Source organism: Pagrus pagrus (assembly GCF_965226575.1).
Source record: "Pagrus pagrus genome assembly, chromosome: 2".
Classification (NCBI taxonomy): Eukaryota; Metazoa; Chordata; class Actinopteri; order Spariformes; family Sparidae; genus Pagrus; species Pagrus pagrus.
Window position 1 is genome coordinate 22,493,838 of NC_140186.1, and position 23,242 is coordinate 22,517,079.

General features: G+C 41.9%; 4 protein-coding genes across 5 annotated transcripts in view; all 4 read left to right on the forward strand.

The window, feature by feature from the left end:
- The window catches only part of LOC311250420 (phospholipid-transporting ATPase ABCA1-like), a 41,148-nt gene extending 27,435 nt beyond the window's left edge, over window positions 1-13,713 (forward strand). Inside the window, exons 14-49 of one of the 2 annotated variants that reach the window (XM_084342097.1) lie at window positions 40-216; window positions 298-520; window positions 802-1,023; window positions 1,266-1,470; window positions 1,594-1,707; window positions 1,849-2,023; window positions 2,139-2,270; window positions 2,394-2,533; window positions 2,681-2,818; window positions 2,918-3,147; window positions 3,326-3,398; window positions 3,497-3,699; window positions 3,809-3,860; window positions 3,981-4,094; window positions 4,348-4,496; window positions 4,611-4,735; window positions 5,236-5,334; window positions 5,454-5,643; window positions 5,803-5,897; window positions 6,004-6,036; window positions 6,145-6,250; window positions 6,513-6,587; window positions 7,158-7,327; window positions 7,440-7,617; window positions 7,778-7,893; window positions 7,998-8,142; window positions 8,272-8,395; window positions 8,513-8,642; window positions 8,831-9,014; window positions 9,134-9,240; window positions 9,534-9,675; window positions 9,901-10,035; window positions 10,146-10,249; window positions 10,372-10,464; window positions 10,585-10,828; window positions 10,922-13,713. In XM_084342097.1, coding sequence (XP_084198223.1) covers window positions 40-216; window positions 298-520; window positions 802-1,023; window positions 1,266-1,470; window positions 1,594-1,707; window positions 1,849-2,023; window positions 2,139-2,270; window positions 2,394-2,533; window positions 2,681-2,818; window positions 2,918-3,147; window positions 3,326-3,398; window positions 3,497-3,699; window positions 3,809-3,860; window positions 3,981-4,094; window positions 4,348-4,496; window positions 4,611-4,735; window positions 5,236-5,334; window positions 5,454-5,643; window positions 5,803-5,897; window positions 6,004-6,036; window positions 6,145-6,250; window positions 6,513-6,587; window positions 7,158-7,327; window positions 7,440-7,617; window positions 7,778-7,893; window positions 7,998-8,142; window positions 8,272-8,395; window positions 8,513-8,642; window positions 8,831-9,014; window positions 9,134-9,240; window positions 9,534-9,675; window positions 9,901-10,035; window positions 10,146-10,249; window positions 10,372-10,464; window positions 10,585-10,828; window positions 10,922-11,065 — 5,086 coding nt within the window. In that variant the 3' untranslated portion in view covers window positions 11,066-13,713. The remainder of the gene's footprint in view (window positions 1-39; window positions 217-297; window positions 521-801; window positions 1,024-1,265; window positions 1,471-1,593; window positions 1,708-1,848; window positions 2,024-2,138; window positions 2,271-2,393; window positions 2,534-2,680; window positions 2,819-2,917; window positions 3,148-3,325; window positions 3,399-3,496; window positions 3,700-3,808; window positions 3,861-3,980; window positions 4,095-4,347; window positions 4,497-4,610; window positions 4,736-5,235; window positions 5,335-5,453; window positions 5,644-5,802; window positions 5,898-6,003; window positions 6,037-6,144; window positions 6,251-6,512; window positions 6,588-7,157; window positions 7,328-7,439; window positions 7,618-7,777; window positions 7,894-7,997; window positions 8,143-8,271; window positions 8,396-8,512; window positions 8,643-8,830; window positions 9,015-9,133; window positions 9,241-9,533; window positions 9,676-9,900; window positions 10,036-10,145; window positions 10,250-10,371; window positions 10,465-10,584; window positions 10,829-10,921) is intronic. The other variant, XM_084342098.1, reaches the window with a different exon arrangement.
- Window positions 13,714-14,003: 290 nt separating this feature from the next.
- Window positions 14,004-16,410, forward strand: LOC311270733 (putative pancreatic secretory proteinase inhibitor). Its single transcript, XM_084375855.1, has 4 exons — window positions 14,004-14,073; window positions 14,273-14,304; window positions 14,488-14,597; window positions 16,265-16,410. The coding sequence occupies exons 1-4, from the start codon at window positions 14,019-14,021 to the stop codon at window positions 16,308-16,310; spliced, it is 243 nt and encodes an 80-aa protein (XP_084231981.1). The 5' UTR covers window positions 14,004-14,018; the 3' UTR covers window positions 16,311-16,410.
- A 324-nt stretch (window positions 16,411-16,734) lies between these two features.
- On the forward strand, window positions 16,735-18,062 carry LOC311270693 (phospholipid-transporting ATPase ABCA1-like). Its single transcript, XM_084375768.1, has 5 exons — window positions 16,735-16,788; window positions 16,914-17,020; window positions 17,316-17,457; window positions 17,684-17,762; window positions 17,983-18,062. The coding sequence occupies exons 2-5, from the start codon at window positions 16,965-16,967 to the stop codon at window positions 18,045-18,047; spliced, it is 342 nt and encodes a 113-aa protein (XP_084231894.1). The 5' UTR covers window positions 16,735-16,788; window positions 16,914-16,964; the 3' UTR covers window positions 18,048-18,062.
- Window positions 18,063-19,712: 1,650 nt separating this feature from the next.
- On the forward strand, window positions 19,713-22,850 carry LOC311270569 (putative pancreatic secretory proteinase inhibitor). Its single transcript, XM_084375523.1, has 4 exons — window positions 19,713-19,784; window positions 20,450-20,478; window positions 20,660-20,769; window positions 22,683-22,850. The coding sequence occupies exons 1-4, from the start codon at window positions 19,730-19,732 to the stop codon at window positions 22,726-22,728; spliced, it is 240 nt and encodes a 79-aa protein (XP_084231649.1). The 5' UTR covers window positions 19,713-19,729; the 3' UTR covers window positions 22,729-22,850.
- Window positions 22,851-23,242: the final 392 nt, after the last annotated feature.

Sequence of the window (23,242 nt, forward strand, 5' to 3'; positions counted from 1 at the left end):
TTTTAGTATGTTCTTACTGATTTTCATCTTCCTTTGCAGATATTGGGACCCCGGTCCCAGGGCAGACCCCTTTGAGGACCTTCGCTACATCTGGGGTGGGTTTTCTTACCTGCAGGACGTCATTGAGCAAGGAATCATCAGAGCTGTCACAGGCACCAAGGAAAAGACGGGCATCTACATTCAGCAGATGCCTTACCCCTGCTATGTTGATGACATGTAAGTGACCTTGAAAAGTAAAAAACAAATTGCACCTTACTTTAAAAGTTACATAACCAGATCTGAATTTTTTTTTCACAGTTTCCTGCGGGTGATGAGTCGCTCAATGCCTCTCTTCATGACCTTGGCGTGGATGTACTCAGTGGCGATCATCATAAAGGGTGTGGTTTACGAGAAGGAGGCTCGGCTCAAGGAGACCATGAGGATCATGGGACTGAACAACGGCATCCTGTGGCTCAGCTGGTTCATCAGCAGTTTAATCCCGCTCCTGATCAGCGCCGGCTTGTTGGTGATGTTACTGAAGGTTGGTGTTGCCACAGACACACACACACATACACGTGCATACACTCTGTCATCATGCAGGAATGTCAGCAAATTGTAGAAAACAAGTGAACTCACTCAACTGATTATTGCTGATGTTTATACTCAACATTTAACTCAATAATAAAAGTTTTCCATGATCACAACACTTCATTGTCTAAAAATGTCATCAGTTTGTGGAAAACAAGTGATATCATCCTGCTGTAACCAGAAAACTATTTAATTCTCTTTCTTTTTTATTCTTTTCCCTTCCTCCCTTCTCAGATGGGAAACCTGCTGCCCTACAGTGACCCAGGGGTGGTGTTTCTTTTCCTGGGATCCTTCGGCGTCGTGACGATCATGCAGTGTTTCCTCATCAGCACCCTGTTCTCTCGCGCCAACTTGGCAGCTGCCTGCGGTGGCATTATATACTTCACCCTCTACCTGCCCTATGTCCTGTGTGTCGCCTGGCAAGACTACGTGGGCTTTGGAGCAAAAGTTGTAGTGGTGCGTGGAAGAAATTGAATTATATACAAGTCAATACAGACATGAATAGTCAGTATTTTGTGTTAAGTGTGAGTTTATTGAGATTTCACCCTCATATGTACTTTCAAATTCAAATAGAGAATTAAAAATGGTCTCCATTATTGCGTCAAATGGACCGACACGTTCCAAAAAATCATGTGCATGCTTTCTAGAATTATTATCTTTCTCTCCACTTATCTCTGGCTTCTCTGTTCTCCTCCCAGAGTCTGCTGTCTCCTGTGGCTTTTGGTTTTGGCTGTGAGTACTTTGCCCTGTTCGAGGAGCAGGGGGTCGGTATCCAGTGGTCGAACCTGCTGGCCAGCCCTCTGGAGGAAGACAGCTACAACCTGACCACCTCTATCTCCCTCATGCTGTTTGACGCCGTGCTCTACGGAGTAATGACCTGGTACATCGAAGCTGTTTTCCCTGGTGAGTCATGAATAAAGTTGTGTGTGTTTTTTTCCTTAAATCAATGATTTACAGTTAAATAGTTTTTTGTGGTTGTTATAGTGAACAGGACTGAAATCAAAAACATTCACTGTTCTATTACAGGTCAATACGGGATCCCCAGGCCTTGGTATTTCCCTTTCACTAGGACATACTGGTGTGGAGAAAAAGAGAACAATAACCTCTCCACCCCTCTGTCAAAGAAGGGCAACGCTGACGGTACAAATCATAATCATCAATACATTACATATTTACATATACATACTTACTTGTTTTTCTGTTTATGTGTCTTTACAAACATTAATTGTAATTAACATTGTAATTAAAACGTTGTTTTCCTTGACTTTATTTTATCCACAGCTGTGTGTATTGAGGAGGAGCCGGGCCACATCGAGCCAGGTGTTTACATCGAGAATCTGGTGAAGGTCTACAGCCACGGGAACAAACTGGCAGTAGACGGGCTGTCCCTGAGGTTCTATAACGGACAGATAACCTCCTTCCTCGGACACAATGGAGCTGGCAAGACCACAACAATGTAAGATAATACACAAATTACCTGCAGTACATCTAAAATACACCTTTGTCACTAATCTACTCTGTTGAGATGGCGATTGATGGTGACTGTTGTGTCCCTGCTGCTTTTCTCATAGGTCAATCCTGACAGGACTATTTCCACCCACCTCTGGCACAGCCTACATCCTCGGCAAGGACATCCGCACTGAACTGAGCACCATCAGGCAGAATCTGGGTGTCTGTCCCCAACACAACGTACTTTTCAGCATGTACGTATACAGTCAAGATCTCAGTATCCGAATGTCTTTAATTCAAAAACTGAATTCTGTGCTCATTTGTTCCCACTTACGTTTTGGTAATTGTGTAAATTTGTGTAATTTGTTGTAAACCAGGCTGACAGTGGAGGAACACATCTGGTTTTACGCCCGTCTGAAGGGCCTGCCAGAGGAGAAGGTGAAGGCTGAGATGGAACAAATTGTGAACGATGTCGGATTGCCTCACAAACGAGCGTCTCGCACCAGCACACTGTCTGGTCAGTTTGATTATTTTACTGCTTTGTTTTTTTTTTCCTTGTAGTGGTTTCACAAGTAATATTTGAATTGAAGGGGAATTTCCATTAAGATAGTAATTAGATATTAAAGTTTATCATTCTGACGTTTTCTTCCTGTTGTCTTTGTAGGAGGGATGCAGAGAAAGCTGTCAGTGGCCCTGGCTTTTGTTGGAGGCTCAAAGGTTGTAATCCTGGATGAACCTACTGCTGGGGTCGATCCCTATGCTCGCAGGGGCATCTGGGACCTGCTGCTTAAATACAGACAAGGTAAATACAACTGATAATTTACTCTTGGTCATTTCATAGTTATTTTGGATATATAGTATGATGTTTTAATTCTGCTGAATGTGTTTGTTCCTCTGTCAGGTCGCACCATCATCCTGTCCACTCACCACATGGACGAGGCTGACATCCTGGGTGACCGCATTGCCATCATTTCCCACGGCAAGCTGTGCTGCGTAGGCTCCTCGCTCTTCCTGAAGACCCAACTTGGCACGGGCTACTATCTGACCCTGGTCAAGAGAGACTATGACCTGACACTTCAGTCCTGCAGGAATTCTGCCAGCACCGTCTCCTACAGCAAGAAGAACGAGAAGGTAAGAGAGACATCAAGAGGAGCAGGTGTTTTTTTAAAAGATGCAAGAGAAGGAGTTTACTTCCAGCGCAGAAAGTTAATTTGTCTCAGCTAGTGAGAGATTCTTATCATGAAGAAAGGAGATGTTTTATTGAGTCTGTCTTTCACTTAACTGTTTACTCTCTTTGCCTTTGCTTCAGGAGGACAGTGTATCACAGAGCAGTTCAGATGCTGGTCTGGGCAGCGAACCAGAAAGTGAAACCACTACCATTGGTAAGAACTGACACACTTTGGCTACTTCAAAGCTAGATACGTTTCTTCCTGTAAAATTAACTAACCTGTCATTCTTTCTGCTGATTTCTTCCCTACAGATGTGTCCCTTATCTCCAACGTGATATTCAAGCATGTCTCTGAGGCTCGCCTGGTTGAGGACCTTGGCCACGAGCTCACTTATGTCTTGCCCTATCAGTCAGCTAAAGACGGAGCCTTTGTAGAGCTCTTCCACGAGCTGGATGACAGACTCACCGACCTGGGAATATCCAGCTATGGAATATCTGATACCACCCTGGAGGAGGTGAGGAGCAGCATTAACACACCCTTGTGTCTGGCCTTTTATTTTCTGCTTGACTTATTGTTTTAATGCTTCTGCCCATGTATTAATCGTATCTCTTCCAACTCTGCAGATTTTCCTGAAAGTGGCTGAGGACAGTGGAGTGGATGCTGTTGAGCTTTCAGGTGAGATTTGCACCTTTATTTGAGAATTAGTGGAATAAATCCTTAGTTACCTTTAAACAAAACGGAAGATTTGAAGATCAACTAGTTTAAATGAACATGTCCATCCTCCTGTGGCTGCAGATGGAGTCGTGCCAACCAGAATTCGTCGCCATCATGCATTTGGAGACCACCAGAGCTGCCTGAAGCCCTTCACTGAGGACGACTTTGACTTTAACGACTCTGAAGGTGACCCAGGTAGAACTGCACTACCCAGCATGCAGTGCAATGATAGCATAATTTCAATTGCTATCATTGCTGTTACTCTTTGACAGATATGTCACATCTCAGATTTTTGATGGAGAAAAAGCAGATTTATATTGCAAAACATAGACATTTGGTGCTCTGTGCCAGGAAAATTGCAATTGCAGGCATTCGATAAACTTACAAAATCAGGACACAGACTTCATTTTGCAAGTTTGCTCACGTGTATCACCATCTCTGTGCGCAGAATCCCGGGAGACCGACTGGCTCAGTGGAACAGATGGCAAAGGTTCGTACCAGGTCAAAGGCTGGAGTCTGAAGAGACAGCAGTTTGTTGCACTGCTCTGGAAACGATTCCTCTATGCTCGGCGCTCCAGGAAAGGCTTCTTTGCTCAGGTATACTGATGCTGTTTTCATACACACATACTCTAAATAGACATGTCGATGTGGGTCTTTCTGCTTTACATCAACACAATTTTAATGCATTTTCATGATGTTTTGTTTTTTCAGATTGTTCTTCCGGCGGTGTTTGTGTGTATTGCCCTGGTGTTCAGTCTGATTGTTCCTCCATTTGGAAAGTACCCAAGTCTGGCTCTGGATCCCGGCATGTATGGAGAACAGTTCACCTTCATCAGGTGAGACAATGCATTGACTTTCTTCTCACAAACTTAACTTTAAAAAATTCTGCTCATTGTGTACATTCTTCACATTACACCAGCTAAGCACTTTTTAACCTTATATTCACCTCAGTCACATCATTCTGTTTTTCTGTCAAGAAAAGGAAATAAACATGTTATTTCCATCACCAAAGTGCACAACCCATTAAAGATGTAAAGGTTACCTAACTGTATTTATGTTTGCATGTTACCTAACTGATGTATTTTTAAACTCACCGGCTTAGAGTGCTGAACTGCAGTTGTACTATTGTGCAACTACTGTGAAGTAGCTGTGAAACTCATACACTGGCATTATGAGAAATTGATGATAAAGCCATTTTAAATGTCAGTCTATTATTAGTAGTGTTCAGCTCATCGTCTATTTACACTTCAGGACGATTCAAGAAATGCTGTTTTCTCACATTTATGGATTATCAGAATGTCTTATTAAAGGCAACTTGTTCTCTGTTGATTTGTAGTAATGACTTACCTGAGGACCCTCACACCAACAAACTACTGGGAGCTCTGACAGAAAAACCGGGATTTGGAACACGTTGCATGGAAGGAGAACCCATATCGTAAGTTTGCAGAAGAAAAGTTAATACACATTTGAATAGATCACATTATGGTTGTGTACACATATGCATAAAATATAGATTTGAAATTAAATGGAAACTTATCTCTTTCTGTGCTCCAGGGACATTCCCTGTACGGCAGTTGAGGATGAGTGGTCAGTCCCGCAAGTCTCTCAAAGTCTGAAGGAGATGTTCGACAAAGGCAACTGGTCCATGGAGAACCCCTCTCCCCTGTGTGAGTGCAGCTGTGGAGGACGCAAGAGGATGCTTCCAGAGTGTCCCGCAGGTGCCGGCGGACTTCCACCACCACAGGTCAGTGACACCAAACAATTAGAAGGTCAAGACTTAAGTGTTAATCATATAACCTTACAACGAAGACACTATCAACCTTGCTTACACACAAAAATGAAAGTAAACTGATATAATAAAAGGCAAATGTTAATGAAGTGTTTTGTGTGTTTGTGTATCCAGATGAAGATCAGTGACAAAGACACTCTTCAGAATCTGACTGGCAGAAACGTCTCGGACTATCTGGTTAAAACCTACGCTCAGATCATTGGAAAGAGGTAACAGTCATTTTACACACACTGATATTTGTGCGAGTTCATTGTTTTATAACTTATTAGATGATGTGTTAAACATTGAATCATTTTTTTTTTTCTTCTCTTACAGCCTGAAGAACAAGATTTGGGTCAATGAGTTCAGGTAGGTTATAAGACATGATCCATCTTGAGCTGATTTGTCAATAATATTGAGCCGAGCAGCTCTCTGCTCTGTCCTGTGCTGAGATTAAAAGGATTGTTCTCCATGCAGATACGGTGGATTCTCGTTGGGCGCCAGAAGTTCTCAGCTTCTGTCCCACACGGATGAAATCGATGATGCGATAGCTGAGCTGAGGAGACGCTTCCATCTTGAGAGAGTAAGAGATGTCATTACATTATTATTTTACTGCGCCAATACACAAGAAAAGCTGAATAATGTGGTTGGTTTTACTACTTTGGTTTCAGCTAGTGCTGTATACAGTGACTCATTTTAATTTCTTTATAATTTGAGCTGTAGTGGAACTAAACATGTATTATTGCAGGTTCGAACAATGTCAGTTTACCCAGTTTACATGTGCTAATGAAGCTTCTCTCCCTCCCCTATCCTCTTTCTCTGTTTCTGCCTTACCCACCCTCCAGGGAACTGCAGCCGATCGTTTCTTTCAGAGTCTCTCCAGTTTTATCCAAGGATTGGACACCAAGAATAACGTCAAGGTTAGCACACCCACGCGCAAACACACCGGTTATACAACAGCACGTGGCACTGTAGGTCGCCGTCGAGCTTTCCTCACCAAATTCTCAAGCAATGCAGCTGTTATACCCATGTGGACACGCTTCACGCATTTGATTAATATTGTCTAATTTGATTGTATAATATTTTAATTTGTTGCCCATTTAGTTTTTTCTTTCTTATTCATGAATTTAGTTTTTCTTAGTTTTGAATAACTTTTCTTTGTTTAGGACAATGTTGATGACCAACTTTGAATGTTACACATTACAATTTCACATTTCAGTCATACTTTTATCCAGAACCACAAACTAAAGGAGCTTTAATTTTTCAAAAAGAAAAGCAACCATAAACCTGGAAAGACATAAGAAAGAAAAGCTGAAGCGGGAGTCAGAGCAGAAGGGAAAATATATATTTACTCAAGACACACTGTAATCTTTTCTCCCTCACAGACTTGCGGCATTCAGCTGATCACCAAGCTACTAATTTACTCCTAGCTGGCATTGTATGTCCTCTGAGGGTACAGAAACTAAAAGTCCGCCTCCCTCTCTTCCCAGATCTGGTTCAACAACAAGGGCTGGCACAGCATTGGTTCTTTCCTCAACGTGATGAACAACGGCATCCTGCGGGCAAGTCTTAAAGGTGGCAAAGACCCCACAAAGTTTGGCATCACTGCCCACAATCACCCGCTCAACCTCACCAAGGAACAGCTGTCACAGGTCGCACTGTGAGTATTACTGTTGTTACAGAGAGGTGTATAAACAGTTATAACATTTCTTTGACCTTTTCTGAGAGACTTCACTTCCATTGCTTCCTTTGATCTGTTCTCCCTCCCTCAGGATGACGACATCAGTGGATGTGCTGGTTTCCATCTGCGTGATCTTCGCCATGTCCTTTGTCCCCGCCAGCTTTGTAGTCTTCCTCATCCAGGAGAGAGTGAACAAGGCCAAACACATGCAGTTCATCAGTGGAGTGCAGCCTTTCCTCTACTGGCTGGCCAACTTTGTCTGGGATATGGTAAGACATTTCAGATGAACTTGGCTTCTGTCTTAACTAAATTAGAAATTAAAGGGGAAAAGTCCAAATTGATCAGGACATAATATAGTTATCTAATCTTATAACTTAAAATGTACCAAAGCCTCTTTTTCACCCTCCTCCTCTCCTTCACCTCTTGCAGTGTAACTACATCGTCCCAGCAACACTGGTCATCATCATCTTTGTGTGTTTCCAACAAGACGCCTACGTCTCTTCCACCAATCTACCTGTGCTGGCCCTGCTGCTGCTGCTCTACGGGTACATTTTGACATACACTCAGCTTGTTTAGCTGTTCCTTTCATTTATTTTCTCTATTTCTCTAACCCCTTCTCATCTAAAATTATCTCTGTATCTCTTCACAGATGGTCCATCACCCCTCTGATGTACCCAGCCTCGTTCTTCTTCAAGATCCCCAGCACGGCCTACGTGGTCCTGACCAGCGTTAACATACTGATAGGAATCAACGGCAGCGTCTCCACATTTGTTCTGGAGCTGTTTGGAAGCAATGTAAATAAGTTATTTTCGTTCAGATTGTCTGAGAAAGGGATGCTTTTGAATGTAAACTAAGAAATAATTGAGAATGAATGCTTTACCCCTGAATGCTTTAATTAGGAGCTGTCTTTGTTCCCATTTAAGGAAATCGGTGGTATCAACGACATCCTGAAGAACGTGTTCCTCATCTTCCCTCACTTTTGTCTGGGTAGAGGACTGATTGACATGGTGAAGAATCAGGCAATGGCTGACGCCTTGGAGAGATTTGGTAATTTCAGCAGACCTCTCCTACAAATATATACTTATGTTTTGGCAAGGAAGCAAAAATAAATTTTCTAGATGTGTTTAAAATGTCTGATCTGTGGTTCTATTTGTGTTTCTGAAGGTGAGAACCGGTTCCGCTCTCCTCTGGCCTGGGACATGGTGGGAAAGAACCTGTTTGCAATGGCCATAGAGGGCGTGATCTTCTTTGTCATCACTGTCCTCATCCAGTACCGCTTCTGCTTCAAAGCGAGGTTAGTGATCCTTTAACTTAAATGTGAAGAAAACAGCCTCTCTAGAGATTTCCTCATAACAGAGTATCCATGACTAAAACGTCATAAGTCAAAATAATAGGGGGATTTGGATTTGAATCCCCTCTGGGTGAAGAAATCAACTAAACCCTGTGTTTAATGTGACCCCCCGTCCATCTCTGTCCATCTAGGTCGTCCACCAGTCATCTGAAACCTATCGGAGAAGAAGACGAGGACGTGGCCAGAGAGCGACAGAGGATCCTGAGCGGAGCAGGACAGTCAGACATCCTTGAGCTCAGACAGCTCACCAAGATTTACAAGCGTAAACAGAAGCCGGCAGTGGACCGGCTGTGTGTTGGCATCCCCCCTGGAGAGGTACGGGGCAGAAAAAAATACACCAGGCTTTCTTTTATTTAACTGATAAAAAATGTGTCATTAATGTTCGTAACAGGATGAGAAGGTTAAGCTAATATCATGTCTCTCCTCTCCTTCAGTGCTTTGGTTTGCTGGGGGTGAATGGCGCAGGCAAAACCAGCACCTTTAAAATGCTGACGGGAGACTCTGTGGTTACCGGTGGAGAGGCTTACCTGGCTGGCAAAAGGTAAAATGCCTCAAAATAAACAAAACATCCAATCATTTGTATTTAAATTCATATAATCTTCAAGTTTATTCAGCAAACCAGACTGTCAAGAGGTAGTGAACACCATGATATATTCTTGGCATCAGTGATGTAATTAAGATACTTAAATATTGAATCGTGGCAGAATAAGATGTTAAGATAATGTAAAGTGTAATTGATCTTCTTCAACAAGCTGGTTTACACTGGAACTTAAATTAGCTTTCTTTAAAATGTTTTGCTTTCTATGAAACTAAACACTCTTAAACTGTCTCCAGTGTGAACACAGAGATAGATGAGGTGCATCAGAACATGGGCTACTGTCCTCAGTTTGATGCCATCAACGACCTGCTGACCGGAAGAGAACACCTCGAGTTTTACGCCATCCTGAGGGGCGTGCCTGAGAAGGAAGTCTGTGAGGTCAGTAACACGCATGGACACATATATATGGACCGACTGTATTTACTATGACAGATTGTTTTTTGTCATTTAGATATAAATTAGGCTCATCATTTGGTATTGTAGTCTGCTGAGGCATTATATAGAATATTGGTCTATGCAAATAAACAGATCATTTATCCTCAGTATTATTGTTTCAAAAGAAGATGGTTGACACTCACTCACAAATCTTATCCTGTCCACCAGGTGGCAGAGTGGGGCATCCGGAAGCTTGGCTTGATCAAATATGTGGACAAGGCAGCGGGCAGCTATAGTGGAGGAAACATGAGGAAACTGTCCACCGCCATTGCTCTCATAGGAGGACCACCTGTAGTGTTTCTGGTGAGTGGAACATGTTCAAACATACACAAATACTTCTGAATTATTGTAGCATACAGCATCAGCGTGATCATTGTAGCAGCATCTGAATATCTGATGTTTCCTGTTTACAGGATGAACCAACTACAGGCATGGATCCTAAAGCTCGCCGTGCTCTGTGGAACGCAATCCTGAGCATCATCAAAGAGGGACGATCTGTAGTCCTGACCTCACACAGGTTAGATTACATCTGTTCAATCAACTGAACCATATCATTCTATATTAACATGTCATTGCCTATAGTTTGTGTATTAACTCTGAGACTGAGCTCATCCTGGTGTGTTCATGTGTTTTTTGCAGCATGGAAGAGTGTGAAGCACTTTGCACAAGAATGGCCATCATGGTCAACGGCAGGTTCCGCTGTTTGGGCAGTGTGCAACATCTCAAAAACAGGTGGGAATTCACGCCACAATCGCATTGCACATACAGTAGGCTCACACACAGAAGAAATGAGAAAGATTATCACTTAAACAGATCCGGTGAATGAAATGTGCTTCGTCATGCTCCTACCAGGTTTGGTGATGGCTACACCATCATCCTGCGGGTGGCTGGCCCTGACCCAGACCTCCGGCCGGTGATGGAGTTCATCGAGCGGGAGCTCCCTGGCAGCACACTGAAGGAGAAACACCGCAACATGCTGCAGTACCAGCTGCCCTCCTCCCTCACCTCCCTCGCCCGCATCTTCTCCCTGCTCTCTACGAACAAGGAGGCGCTCAGCATAGAGGACTACTCCGTCTCCCAGACTACTCTAGACCAAGTAAGCAAGTCTCAAGACTCAGACTGCAACTAGATTATGACTAATGTTTACGCTAAATCTAAATCCTGCCTCCTCTTCTCTTCCTTCCTGCAGGTGTTTGTAAATTTCGCCAAGGACCAAAGTGATGAGGACCATTTGAAAGACGTCCATCTGAACAAGCGGGACGCTGTGGTAGTGGACATTTCCCAGCTAAACTCTTTCCTCACGGACAACAAGACCAGGGAGAGCTGCGTCTGATTCCACAACATACCATCAGTGGGTGTTGCTTAGCTTCACCCACCCTCCCCCAACACACAAAATATGGACCACTAACCAGCGGGGGAGACAGACTATGTTAAATTTTTGTTTTTTTTTCTATTTTTTAGTATTTTTTAATTGTTATCATTTTCTCAGTGGACCTGCACTTCAGCGCACAGCCTCTTGAAAAGGCAGAGACTGCAGGTATCGTGACAGACACTGAAACAATGAAAACTCAATGCAAATCAATGCAAGAAATATATAGAAATATATTTAAGATGAAAAGAAATTCCTGTGAGGGTTGGAGACTGGTGCTTCTCCTTCACTAAGACGGACAGACAGAAAGAAAGAAACACTTGAAGCGACAGCAGGATTATGATGCTGTGTCAGACTTGAAAGCCTGTAGACCTGCTACTCACTCAGTGGACACGGCATCTGGGATGATAGAAGGAAATATCTCTAGTAGATACATCCCCTGTCCTAAAAGTAGTGAGCAGTAGTCAGGGGGGCGTGTGTGTGTGCTACTCTGTATTGTAGCGTGAAACAGCAACAGAAAAGGTTCTGATCATTCACTGCCAACTGCTTGATGGACTGACTACTTTTTTATCAGGGTCAAACCTCTTTGTCGCTCTTCGTTACCAAGCGCAGTTGTTTTATAATGCAAAAGAAGCATTTACAATCCAGTTAATTTAAGTCACAATCATGCAACATGATTATTTTTACTAATTTGATTTTTTAAGGTAATTTAATTCTAATAGATGAAGCTAACCTCTTTGGAGTTTTTTGTTTGGATAACAATTAAGATTGATAACCAAGTTGTCTTTTATATTTGTTGTTCTTGGTGTCCTTGACATTGTCCAGCACAGTGCCTATACTGTATCATGGTGGAGAGAGAAATCCGAGCACTCCATTTAAAAACAACAACAATGTATGTAGGCTGCTAAGGAATGTATAAGACAGATTCCAACATGCGTCAAAGCACAAAACATCAGCTTTTTGTGAAGGTGATGACTGAAACTTGACAGTTTCCTCTTTTTTTGTTAAGAAATTGTGTCCTTCATTGTCAAAAACAAAAAAAAAAATGTGTGGTTGCTTGATGTCTGTACATGACGCAGCCTACTATACTGGCTTGTTTTACTTGTCCTGCCCTCTTTAAATGGAACTAAAGGCCAATCAGAACGGACGCAGGAGAACCGTCACAAACTGGCAGTTGTGACTTCGACAGAAAGCTGAAGATTGCAGACAATTTTGGACCGGTGTTTCTGAAAGTTCATTGGAAATATATACTGCATGCTTTCCACTGGGCCACACACCTGGACTATCAGCACTTCTGTGTGTGTGTGTGTGTGTGCCAGAGCATGCCGTCAGCTCAGCTTGTAAAGGACTGGAGACGACTGAATTGTGCTTCATTATTGTTGTCGGTTTACCGCCAAATAACGTATATGTGGAGTTCAGATTCTGTTGTAAAAAAAAAAAAGGAAAATCTGTGTCAAAGTGTAACTTGATGAGTGAGATGGAGATGTTCCTGTGGGCAAAACTGTAGCTCCCATACACGGAGAAAACAGGTCCACAGCTACTCTGCTTGTATGGGGTCTAAAGATGGCAACTTTTCTTGTAATGTGTGCTTTTATACATGCACTGTGTGAGGGCACGATGGAAGTGTTTGAGACCTGAGCCATCACTGATGTGGATATTATGTACAGTGGCAGCAGTATCTTGTGATGTCAAGTGAAAAAAAATGTTACCAGTGGAATGAACAAACATTAACTGTGCCAAATGGAGCTGAATATGTACCTTTGATCAACCAGCATAATCTCAAGGAGGTTTTGTAAAGTTTTAAGTTGTGCTTTTGTTTCAGTTCTTTATCCATCAGCTCACAGAAATTCTCCTTTGTTGTTGAGAACAAAAAGCATATTTCATGTGAAATTTGTTCTCCCTCATTCAGTCTCCATCAGACTGCAAGTTTTTGCTATTTCCTGGTGATGTTGCCAAATTCCAATCTTTCAGTTTTGTCCACATAAGCTGCAGCACTGACTGTACCGCCAGTAACTCCGATTTTAGACTTTCCAAAGTTAGTCCAAAGGCCAGACTACACATAAAACAGGGACCACGTCTATTAGAGTTGTGCTTGTAATGCTTTATATTCCAAAAAAAAAAAGATCATATCCAGGGTTTAATTTAATGACAGATTGTCATTAAGGGTGCTCTGTGTCATATAAAATCATGGAATGGGTTTCCGTCATCTCGGGGATCTAATCACTGCTGTGGGTGTTCAGACTCACCCTCAGCTAAATGTGAGCACTTTATAGCCTGTAGTGTCAGAGATGTAGAAGTAAGAGATTTGGCAAATAAGACATTTCAAATCAAATGTCTGCACTGGAACACAGATATAATTCAGACGAAATGAAGCTGCAACACTGCGTCAAAACATTTTTTTGACACTTGAAATAGAGAACGGAGGCTTACATGATTGAGAGAAATGAGTGAAAAGAGGCAGTGAGATAAAGAGACATGCAGGACAGTAAGATGGTGATATTTCTCTTCTCGTGCTCAATATTATTTGTTTACATTTTTAAGTATTAAACAGCTGTTTGGGTCTGTTACTCATTGTGTATAGTTACTCTTTGCATTAAAAAATTAAAAAATCATACATTTTGAGAAAAAAAACGACTCCTGATTTGATTATTTTTGCGTTTGTGTTGCTGCAGCAGTGACCAAAGGTTTGACAGATGGAAGTTTGTAGCTAATGATTGAACAAAAGATGTGTTTACTGTCTGTGTGGGCGTGTGTGTTAATGCTCGCTATAAGTTTCTAGAGCGTGCATGTGTTTTTGTGTGTCACCTGCTGTGCTCCCACGCACACACACACACACACACACACACACACACACAAAATCTACTGCTAGCAAAAACACACAGTGGTTTCAGTCACTCTGAGTTATTCATCCACCAACATGATGACTGGAAGAGCTGTTTTTCTGGGACTTCTGCTGTTCTGTGTGGCTGCAGGTAACAAAGAAACACTCTCAGTTTGAGGTACTTTATACATTTATGGTAAAGTGGGTGTTATAGATCAAGATAAAGGGGTATAGAGCAATTTTTAACAGTTTCTCTACATGTTGTGCCTTTAAGGTTTCATGTTGATGATTCATGAGGTATGGAGTCAATTAACATGTATGGTTTCATCAGTCATCTGCTCTCTTTATAGATTCTGACAAGCAGTCTGGACTCCTGAGGAAGGTGCTGCATCTGACTTATCGCTGTGTGTGTCTTTGTGTGTGTGTGTGTGTGTGTGTGTGTGTGTGTGGGTGTGGATACAAGAGTGTGTTTTGATCATGATTAAAGAGGATAAATAGTGTGAATTCATGTCATTTTAAACATCTTCTCAGGTGATGACAGGTAAGATGTTTTATGTTCTCGCAGCCTTCCTGTCCTGAGATGGAGATCGTGGCGTGCCCCCTGAACCTCGCTCCGGTGTGCGGCAGTGATGGAAACACCTACGCCAACGAGTGCACCCTTTGTGCCCACAGACAGTGAGTACACACAGCTGCTGCACCCTCACAGCTTTCACACATTAGGTCAACTAAAGTCAACTTTATGGAGGATAAAGTGACTGAGTCGCCCCCTGGTGGTGAAACAGCAGCTGATTCAAATAACTGGACGCTTTCCAGTTCAGCCTATTATTCATGTCCCGGTCTGGAAATGAGCTGGGGCTCATTAGTCACTGCTAGAAAACGCTGGTCACATATCTGGTGAGCAAATCATGAAAAAGCACTAAATTTCATGAGATCTTGCAGCATTGCATAAAAAACCTCTTTGAATCACAAAGAAGCTTTATTAAAGGACACATATGTTTTCTGTTTTGGACTTTTACGTAAGGAAATAACAGTGCTCTTTGTTTCTTTCTGTTTGACTTCTGATAGTCTGTCTTTAATCCCTACACACAATGTAGTGTATATAAAAATCCTCATTGATGGCATTTATCACTTTATATTTACCTCTCCACTGTTGCTCAAATGTGCTTCTACATCCAGACACAACGAGTTAATATGAGGTGTGATTTCTTATCAAATTCAAATCATCTTTATTTCCATGTGTGTTACATTAGTGCCAACGCTAAATAAATAAATGAGAAAACTAGATAGATAATAAGACAAATACATTTTAAACATGCACACTGTAAATCACTGAGAAATAGTGACGGAATCTAATTAAGTACATTTACTCAAGCACCAGCATTAAGTACAGTTTTGAAGTATTTGTACTTTACTTGAGTATTTAAATTTTCTGCTACTTTATACTTCCCCTCCACTACATTTAAAGGCAAATGCTACATGAATTTGATAACTTTAGTTACTAGTTACTTTGCAGATTGCAGGCTGCATGAGAGCCAGATCAGTGTATTTTTGAATGAATTTATTTTATCAGCAATCTGACTTAAAAAAAACAAAAAACACTGATTCCAATAATCACAAAAATGCTGAATATTGGATCCAATGATTATCGGTTAACCGCTTACTACATAGCACACGCAGTACATACATGTAAATATATGTATATTTTACTTTTACTTTTGTACATGTAATAGCAGAGACTTAACGACTTTTAATCAAATACATTTTGCAAAGGTGACTTTCACTTTTGAAGTAATATTTTAACACAATATCATTACTCTTACTCAAGTATGACTTTTGGCTACATTTTACAACACTGATATCTTGCAGCTAATACTACCCACTGACCTTTCTCCCCAGTTTTCTTTTCTCCTCTTTCTGAGGGTCAGGGAAATTGAGAAACACAGAATATAGTATGTTGTCTATTTTTTCAAAGATAACCCCTCTCAGATTTTTATACTACGATAATAAGAAGAGAGATTCTGTCTCAGCCTCTCTTTTATGACAAAATGGACACAGCCTGGCCTCCCTGGGTGGCCTGTTCTGCCTGTGACAGCCTGGTTCCACAGACAAGATCTGCCCATTTATTCTGCACACTGTCAACATTTTCCTTAGTTTTATATCAGTCATGGTTGCATGGTACTTTGCCACCATGTACTCTCTGTTTAGGGTCAACTAGAATTCAAGTTTTCTTCGTGATTTGGTGGTTTCATCACAATATTTGATATCATTTTCACTGACGTTGATTCCCAGCTGTGCAAAACAGATTGAATCACAGCGGTGACGTGTTCTGATCCTCTCTGCAGAACAACCAAGATGGACATTTTGGTCGCCAAGGAGACGAGCTGCTGACCTGCCCAGGAGATGATGTCACCACTAAGGTGACCAATCGGGATCTGATTATCAACCCAACATCGGATCCCAGCTGTCCTAAATGTTTGTGTCATTACGATGAACAATAAACATCAATCAGCAGTAAACAACCGTCTGACATTTCCTTTTATTTAGTTCATTAAAATCCAAATCTAAGTCTGGCAGTGATAGGAAGTCTGAGTCAGGCATAAATGAGTCAAACTGATGCTACAAATTAAATAAATCAAGAAAAGGAAGCTAGTGAATGCATTTTTATTTCTTTTTTTGCAATGGAGGTAATAAAAAGGAAAGTAAATAAAGAAAGGAAATATTCAGGTAACATAATCTGAAAGCATTCCTTTGTTTTGTGGAGGCAGGAGGTGAAATATCGGTTGGTTATCTGTATTGGGAGCCAATATTTACACATCTTAGACTAAGGACTGTGGACCGGCTGTGTGTTGGCATCCCCCCTGGAGAGGTACGGGACAGAAAAAAAAAAACAGGCTTTCTTTTATTTTACTGATAAAAAGTTTGTCTGTCATTAAAGTTGTGTTTGTAACAGGATGAGAAGGTTAAGCTCATATCATGTCTCCTCTCCTTCAGTGCTTTGGTTTGCTGGGGGTGAATGGCGCAGGCAAAACCAGCACCTTTAAAATGCTGACGGGAGACTCTGTGGTCACCGGTGGAGAGGCTTACCTGGCTGGCAAAAGGTAAAATGCCTCAAAATAAACAAAACATCCAGTCATTTGTATTTAAATTCATATAATCTTCAAGTTTATTCAGCAAACCAGACTGTCAAGAGGTAGTGAACACCATGATATATTCTTGGCATCAGTGATGTAATTAAGATACTTGAAATAAATATTGAATAGTGGCAGAATAAGATGTTAAGATAATGTAAAGTGTAATTGATCTTCAACAAGCTGGTTTACACTGGAACTTAAATTAGCTTTCTTTAAAATGTTTTGCTTTCTATGAAACTAAACACTCTTAAACTGTCTCCAGTGTGAACACAGAGATAGATGAGGTGCATCAGAACATGGGCTACTGTCCTCAGTTTGATGCCATCAACGACCTGCTGACCGGAAGAGAACACCTCGAGTTTTACGCCATCCTGAGGGGCGTGCCTGAGAAGGAAGTCTGTGAGGTCAGTAACACACGCATGGACACATATATATGGACCGACTGTATTTACTATGACAGATTGTTTTGGTCATTTAGATATAAATTAGGCTCATCATTTGGTATTGTAGTCTGCTGAGGCATTATATAGAATATTGGTCTATGCAAATAAACAGATCATTAATCCTCAGTGTTATTGTTTCAAAAGAAGATGGTTGACACTCACTCACAAACCTTATCCTGTCCACCAGGTGGCAGAGTGGGGCATCCGGAAGCTTGGCTTGATCAAATATGTGGACAAGGCAGCGGGCAGCTATAGTTCTTCAATAGGTTTGACCAGACACCCACCCCTCCCCCGGCCCAGTCATCTCTGCTGCCCCCCACCTCTTCCACCCCCCCACCCCCCCCTTTTTACTGCCCCATTCTCACCTCTACCTCCCTTTCCACTGCTTTCATGTTGCATACTCCCCCCACTGCCCCCCTGACATTCACCCACCTCCCCCACCCGACACTCAGCCCCTCTGCTCCACTGTCCGTCTCCACTATCCAGGTGAAGAACGAACTGAGGAAGATGAAGGTGAAGAAGGCCACAGGTCCAGACGGGATCAGCTCTAGGCTCCTCAAGTCCTGTGCAGACCAGCTGTGCAGGATTGTGGAGTACCTCTTCAACATGAGCCTGAAGCTGAGAAAAGTGCCACTGCTGTGGAAAACCTCCTGCGTGGTATCAGTACCAAAGACCCCTCACCCAAAGGACTTCAACAGCTACAGACCAGTTGCTCTCACTTCACACCTGATGAAGACCCTGGAGCGGCTGGTCCTTGTCCATCTCCGCCCTCTGGTGGGTCCTTTCATGGACCCACTCCAGTTTGCCTACCAGCCTGGCATTGGAGTGGATGACGCTATCATCTTCCTCCTGGACAGATCACTGTCTCACCTGGAAAAGCCTGGAAGCACTGTGAGGATCATGTTCTTTGATTTCTCCAGTGCTTTCAACACTATACAGCCTGCACTTTTGGGGGACAAGCTGGAGCTCACGGGGTGGACCAACACCTCACGTCCTGGATCCTCGACTACCTCACCAACCGGCCACAGTATGTGAGGACTCGGGACTGTGTGTCGGACACAGTCGTCTGCAGTACGGGGGCCCCGCAGGGAACAGTCCTGGACCCTTTCCTGTTCACCCTGTACACTGCAGACTTCTGCCACCAATCACCCCACCGCCATCTACAAAAGTTCTCTGACGACTCTGCTATCACCGGCCTCATCAGGGACGGGGACGACAGAGCCTACAGAGAACTTATTAACTTATTAACTTATTAACTTAACTTCGTAGACTGGTGCCAGCGGAGCCACCTCCAGCTCAACACCGGGAAGACCAAAGAGCTGGTGGTTGTACACTGCCCACACTGTGTATAATTACACTTATCATATTGCAAATATTATGTATAAACAAGTCTATTCTATTTCTTATCTTTTTATTATCTGTGTCAAAGTGTAACTTGATGAGTGAGATTCCAGAGTTAGTCCAACGGCCAGACTACACATAAAACAGGGGCCACGTCTATTAGAGTTGTGCTTGTAATGCTTTATATTCCAAAAAAAAAATCATATCCAGGGTTTAATTTAATGACAGATTGTCATTAAGGGTGCTCTGTGTCATATAAAATCATGGAAGGGGTTTCCGTCATCTCGGGGATCTAATCACTGCTGTGGGTGTTCAGACTCACCCTCAGCTAAATGTGAGCACTTTATAGCCTGTAGTGTCAGAGACGTAGAAGTAAGAGATTTGGCAAATAAGACATTTGAAGCTTGAAATGAAGCTGCAACATTGCGTCAAAGCATTTTTTTGACACTTGAAATAGAGGACGGAGGCTTACATGATTGAGAGAAATGAGTGAAAAGAGGCAGTGAGATAAAGAGACATGCAGGACAGTAAGATGGTGATATTTCTCTTCTCGTGCTCAATATTATTTGTTTACATTTTTAAGTATTAAACAGCTGTTTGGGTCTGTTACTCATTGTGTATAGTTACTCTTTGCATTAAAAAATAAAAAAATCATACATTTTGAGAAAAAAAACGACTCCTGATTTGATTATTTTTGCGTTTGTGTTGCTGCAGCAGTGACCAAAGGTTTGACAGATGGAAGTTTGTAGCTAATGATTGAACAAAAGATGTGTTTACTGTCTGTGTGGGCGTGTGTGTTAATGCTCCCACACACACACACACACACATAATCTACTGCTAGCAAAAAAACACACACAGTGGTTTCAGTCACTGAAGTTATTCATCCACCAACATGATGACTGGAAGAGCTGTTTTTCTGGGACTTCTGCTGTTCTGTGTGGCTGCAGGTAACAAAGAAACACTCTCAGTTTGAGGTATTTTATACATTTATGGTAAAGTGGGTGTTATAGATCAAGATAAAGGAGTATAGAGCCATTTTTAACACTTTCTCTACATATTGTGCCTTTAAGGTTTCATGTTGGTGGTGTTACAACATGGGTCAGAGGAGATTTAGTTACAGAAAACAACACATTGATGTTGAGGTGAAACAGAATTATATAATACTTGTTTGCATGCTTATTATAAGCATTGTACATTAAAATTATATGTATGTCATATTACATAGCAGCGCTATAGGTGAACAATATGGTAAATAAAAACATTTTGACAGATGTTATCATTGTGATTTGATTCACGATTAGTGGGAAAACTAATACAATCATGACAATGCAATGTTTGTTGGGGTCTGTGCCAAACAAATGCGTCCTTTATATCTGGAAAACAAGATGTGTGCAGCCCTAGTAGGCACTCATATACTCTACTTGTAGTGTGTTAACCAGAACAGATCAGAAATAACTCTATAGAAAATATCTATTCTCGGCTGTAAAGTCACTTTTGCATGAGGATGATATTTTTGTGTCTGTATCAGGTGGGTTGCTTACTCACTAGCTCATAAACAGGAGTTTATTATTCCAACATGTATGGTTTTATCAGTCATCTGCTCTCTTTATAGATTCTGAGGCGTCTGGACTCCCGAGGAAGGTGCTGCATCTTGACTTATTGCTGTGTGTGTGTGTGTGTGTGTGTGTGTGTGTGTGTGTGTGCATATAAGAGTGTGTTTTGATCATGATTAAAGAGGATAATAAGTGTGTAAACAAGTCATTTTAAACACGTACTATGGTGAATGAGTTTTCTTCTGGTAAGTTGTTTTATGTTCTCGCAGCCTTCCTGTCCCGAGATGGAGCTCATGGTGTGCCCCCGGCACTACGAACCGGTGTGCGGCAGCGATGGAAACACCTACGGCAACGAGTGCAGCCTGTGTGACCAGAGACAGTGAGTACACACAGCTGCTGCACCCTCACAGCATTCTCACCTAAAGTCAACTTTATGGAGGATAAAGTGACCGAGTCGCCCCCTGGTGGTGAAACAGCAGCTGATTCAAATAACTGGACGCTTTCCAGTTCAGCCTATTATTCATGTCCTAGACTGGAAATGAGCTGGGGCTCATTAGTCACTGCTAGAAAACACTGGTCACGTCTCTGGTGAGCAAATCATGAAAAAGCACTAAATTTCATGAGATCTTGCAGCATTGCATACAAACCTCTTTGAATCACAAAGAAGCTTTATTAAAGGACACATATGTTTTCTGTTTTGGACTTTTATGTAAAGTAAATAACAGTGCTCTCTGTCTCTTTCTGTCTGACTTTGTATATAAAAATCCTCATTGATGGCATTTATCACTTTATCTCTCCACTGTTGCCCAAATGTGCTTCTACATCCAGACACAATAAGTTAATGAGGTGTGATTTCTTATCAAATTCAAATAATCTTTATTGCCGTGTGTTACATTAGTGCCAACGCTAAATAAATAAACAAGAAAACTAGATAGATAATAAGACAAATACATTTTAAACATGCACACTGTAAATCACTGAGAAATGTTTACTGTAGAGCTTGTTTCTTTTAGTTCATAACAACGGTTTATACTTTGCAGTGATGGAATGTAATTAAGTACATTTAGTACTTCCCCTCCACTACATTTAAAAGTTAGATTTAAATAGTTCTGAATAGTTTTTAGTTACACAAACACCCAAACATTTGAAGTGCTCCAGAGATGTTCTGAATGGATACTTTGACAGGGGATAGGCTGTGGCCGCAGCAATGACTGGCATAAATTCACTTTTATGAAGATTTAATTTATAACCTGAGATATGCCCAAATTCTTTCAACACGGATAGTACTAGGGGGATAGATTTGTCTGGGTGGGAAAGAAAGACCAAAAGGTCATCAGCGTATAGGGACAATTTATGTTCTATGCCACCTCTTGAGATGGCCGGCATCTGACTGGACCTGAGGGCTGCTGCTAGAGGTTCAATGGCAATAGCAAACAGCAATGGAGAGAGTGGCAGCCCTGTCGGGTACCACGTTCAAGGGAGAAATAGTCAGCGAAGTCATTATTTGTGCGGACACAAGCAAGAGGGGATGTATATATAAAAGCTTAATCCATGATATAAATGTATTGCCAAAGCCAAAACGTTTCGATGTGTAAAACAGGTAAGGCCACTCCACGCGGTCAAAAGCCTTTCAGCATCCATTGAAACGACCAGCTCAGGGGTGTCAGAGGTTGTGGGTGAATACAGCATACCAAATAGTTGCCTGACATTATGAAAGGAATGTCTGTTCTTTACAAACCCTGCTTGGTCTGCGGCGATGATAGTTGGAAGGGTAACCCCTCACCTAGCTTGCATTTTAGCTAGTAGTTTGACGTCTGCACAAAGCAGAGAGATAGGGCGATTATTACTACAGGACAGTGGATCTGTATCCTTCTTTAATATAAGAGAGATAGTAGCCTGACGTAATGTGAGACGGAGTAAGCCACTTTGCAGTGATTCATTAAGCATGTTAAGTAGTAGTGGGGACAGTGTATCTGAAAATGTTTTTAAAAATTCAGCAGGGAAACCGTGGAGGCCATTCTGCATAGACATTAAAGCACTCCTAAGTTCAAGTATTGTTAATTGTGCGTCCAGACTAGATGCCACTTCAGAGTTGATAGAGGGGATATCTAAGGAACTATACTTAGTACTTTGCCACCATGTGCTCTCTGTTTAGGGTCAACTAGAATTCAAGTTTTCTTCGTGATTTGGTGGTTTCATCACAATATTTGATATCATTTTCACTGAGGTTGATTCCCAGCTGTGCAAAACAGATTGAATCACAGCGGTGACGTGTTCTGATCCTCTCTGCAGAAGAACCAAGATGGACATTTTGATCGCCAAGGAGACGAGCTGCTGACCTGCCCAGGAGATGATGTCACCACTAAGGTGACCAATCGGGATCTGATTATCAACCCAACATCGGATCCCAGCTGTCCTAAATGTTTGTGTCATTACGATGAGCAATAAACATCAATCAGCAGTAAACAACCGTCTGACATTTCCTTTTATTTTAAGTCTGGCAGTGATAGGAAGTCTGAATCATGCATAAATGAGTAAAACTGATGCTACAAATTAAATAAATCAAGAAAAGGAAGCTAGTGAATGCATTTTATTTTATTTTTTTTTTTGCAATGGAGGTAATAAAAAGGAAAGGAAATGTTTTCAGGTAACATAATCTGAAAGCTTTCCTTTGTTTTGTGGAGGCAGGAGGTGAATGATCGGTTGGTTATCTGTGTCGGGAGGCAATATTTGCACATCTTAGACTGAGTAACACAGCGGTCAATAATGTTCAGGCGTGTGTGTGTGTGTGGTGTGTGTCATGAAGATGACAAAAGCACAGAGCGACACACCGGGACAGTGGACATGAAACT

What these genes read in the sequence shown, in the direction of transcription:
- LOC311270733 (XM_084375855.1), top strand. Translation starts at nt 14,019, where the DNA reads ATGATGACTGGAAGAGCTGTTTTTCTGGGACTTCTGCTGTTCTGTGTG. An exon ending in GCTGTTCTGTGTGGCTGCAG is followed by an intron (nt 14,074 to 14,272) that starts GTAACAAAGAAA and finishes CTCTCTTTATAG; the next exon opens with ATTCTGACAAGCAGTCTGGA. An exon ending in AGTCTGGACTCCTGAGGAAG is followed by an intron (nt 14,305 to 14,487) that starts GTGCTGCATCTG and finishes ATGTTCTCGCAG; the next exon opens with CCTTCCTGTCCTGAGATGGA.
- LOC311270693 (XM_084375768.1), top strand. Translation starts at nt 16,965, where the DNA reads ATGCTGACGGGAGACTCTGTGGTCACCGGTGGAGAGGCTTACCTGGCT. An exon ending in CTGAGAAGGAAGTCTGTGAG is followed by an intron (nt 17,458 to 17,683) that starts GTCAGTAACACA and finishes CCTGTCCACCAG; the next exon opens with GTGGCAGAGTGGGGCATCCG. An exon ending in CAGCTATAGTTCTTCAATAG is followed by an intron (nt 17,763 to 17,982) that starts GTTTGACCAGAC and finishes TCCACTATCCAG; the next exon opens with GTGAAGAACGAACTGAGGAA.
- LOC311270569 (XM_084375523.1), top strand. Translation starts at nt 19,730, where the DNA reads ATGATGACTGGAAGAGCTGTTTTTCTGGGACTTCTGCTGTTCTGTGTG. An exon ending in CGTCTGGACTCCCGAGGAAG is followed by an intron (nt 20,479 to 20,659) that starts GTGCTGCATCTT and finishes ATGTTCTCGCAG; the next exon opens with CCTTCCTGTCCCGAGATGGA. An exon ending in AGCCTGTGTGACCAGAGACA is followed by an intron (nt 20,770 to 22,682) that starts GTGAGTACACAC and finishes TCCTCTCTGCAG; the next exon opens with AAGAACCAAGATGGACATTT.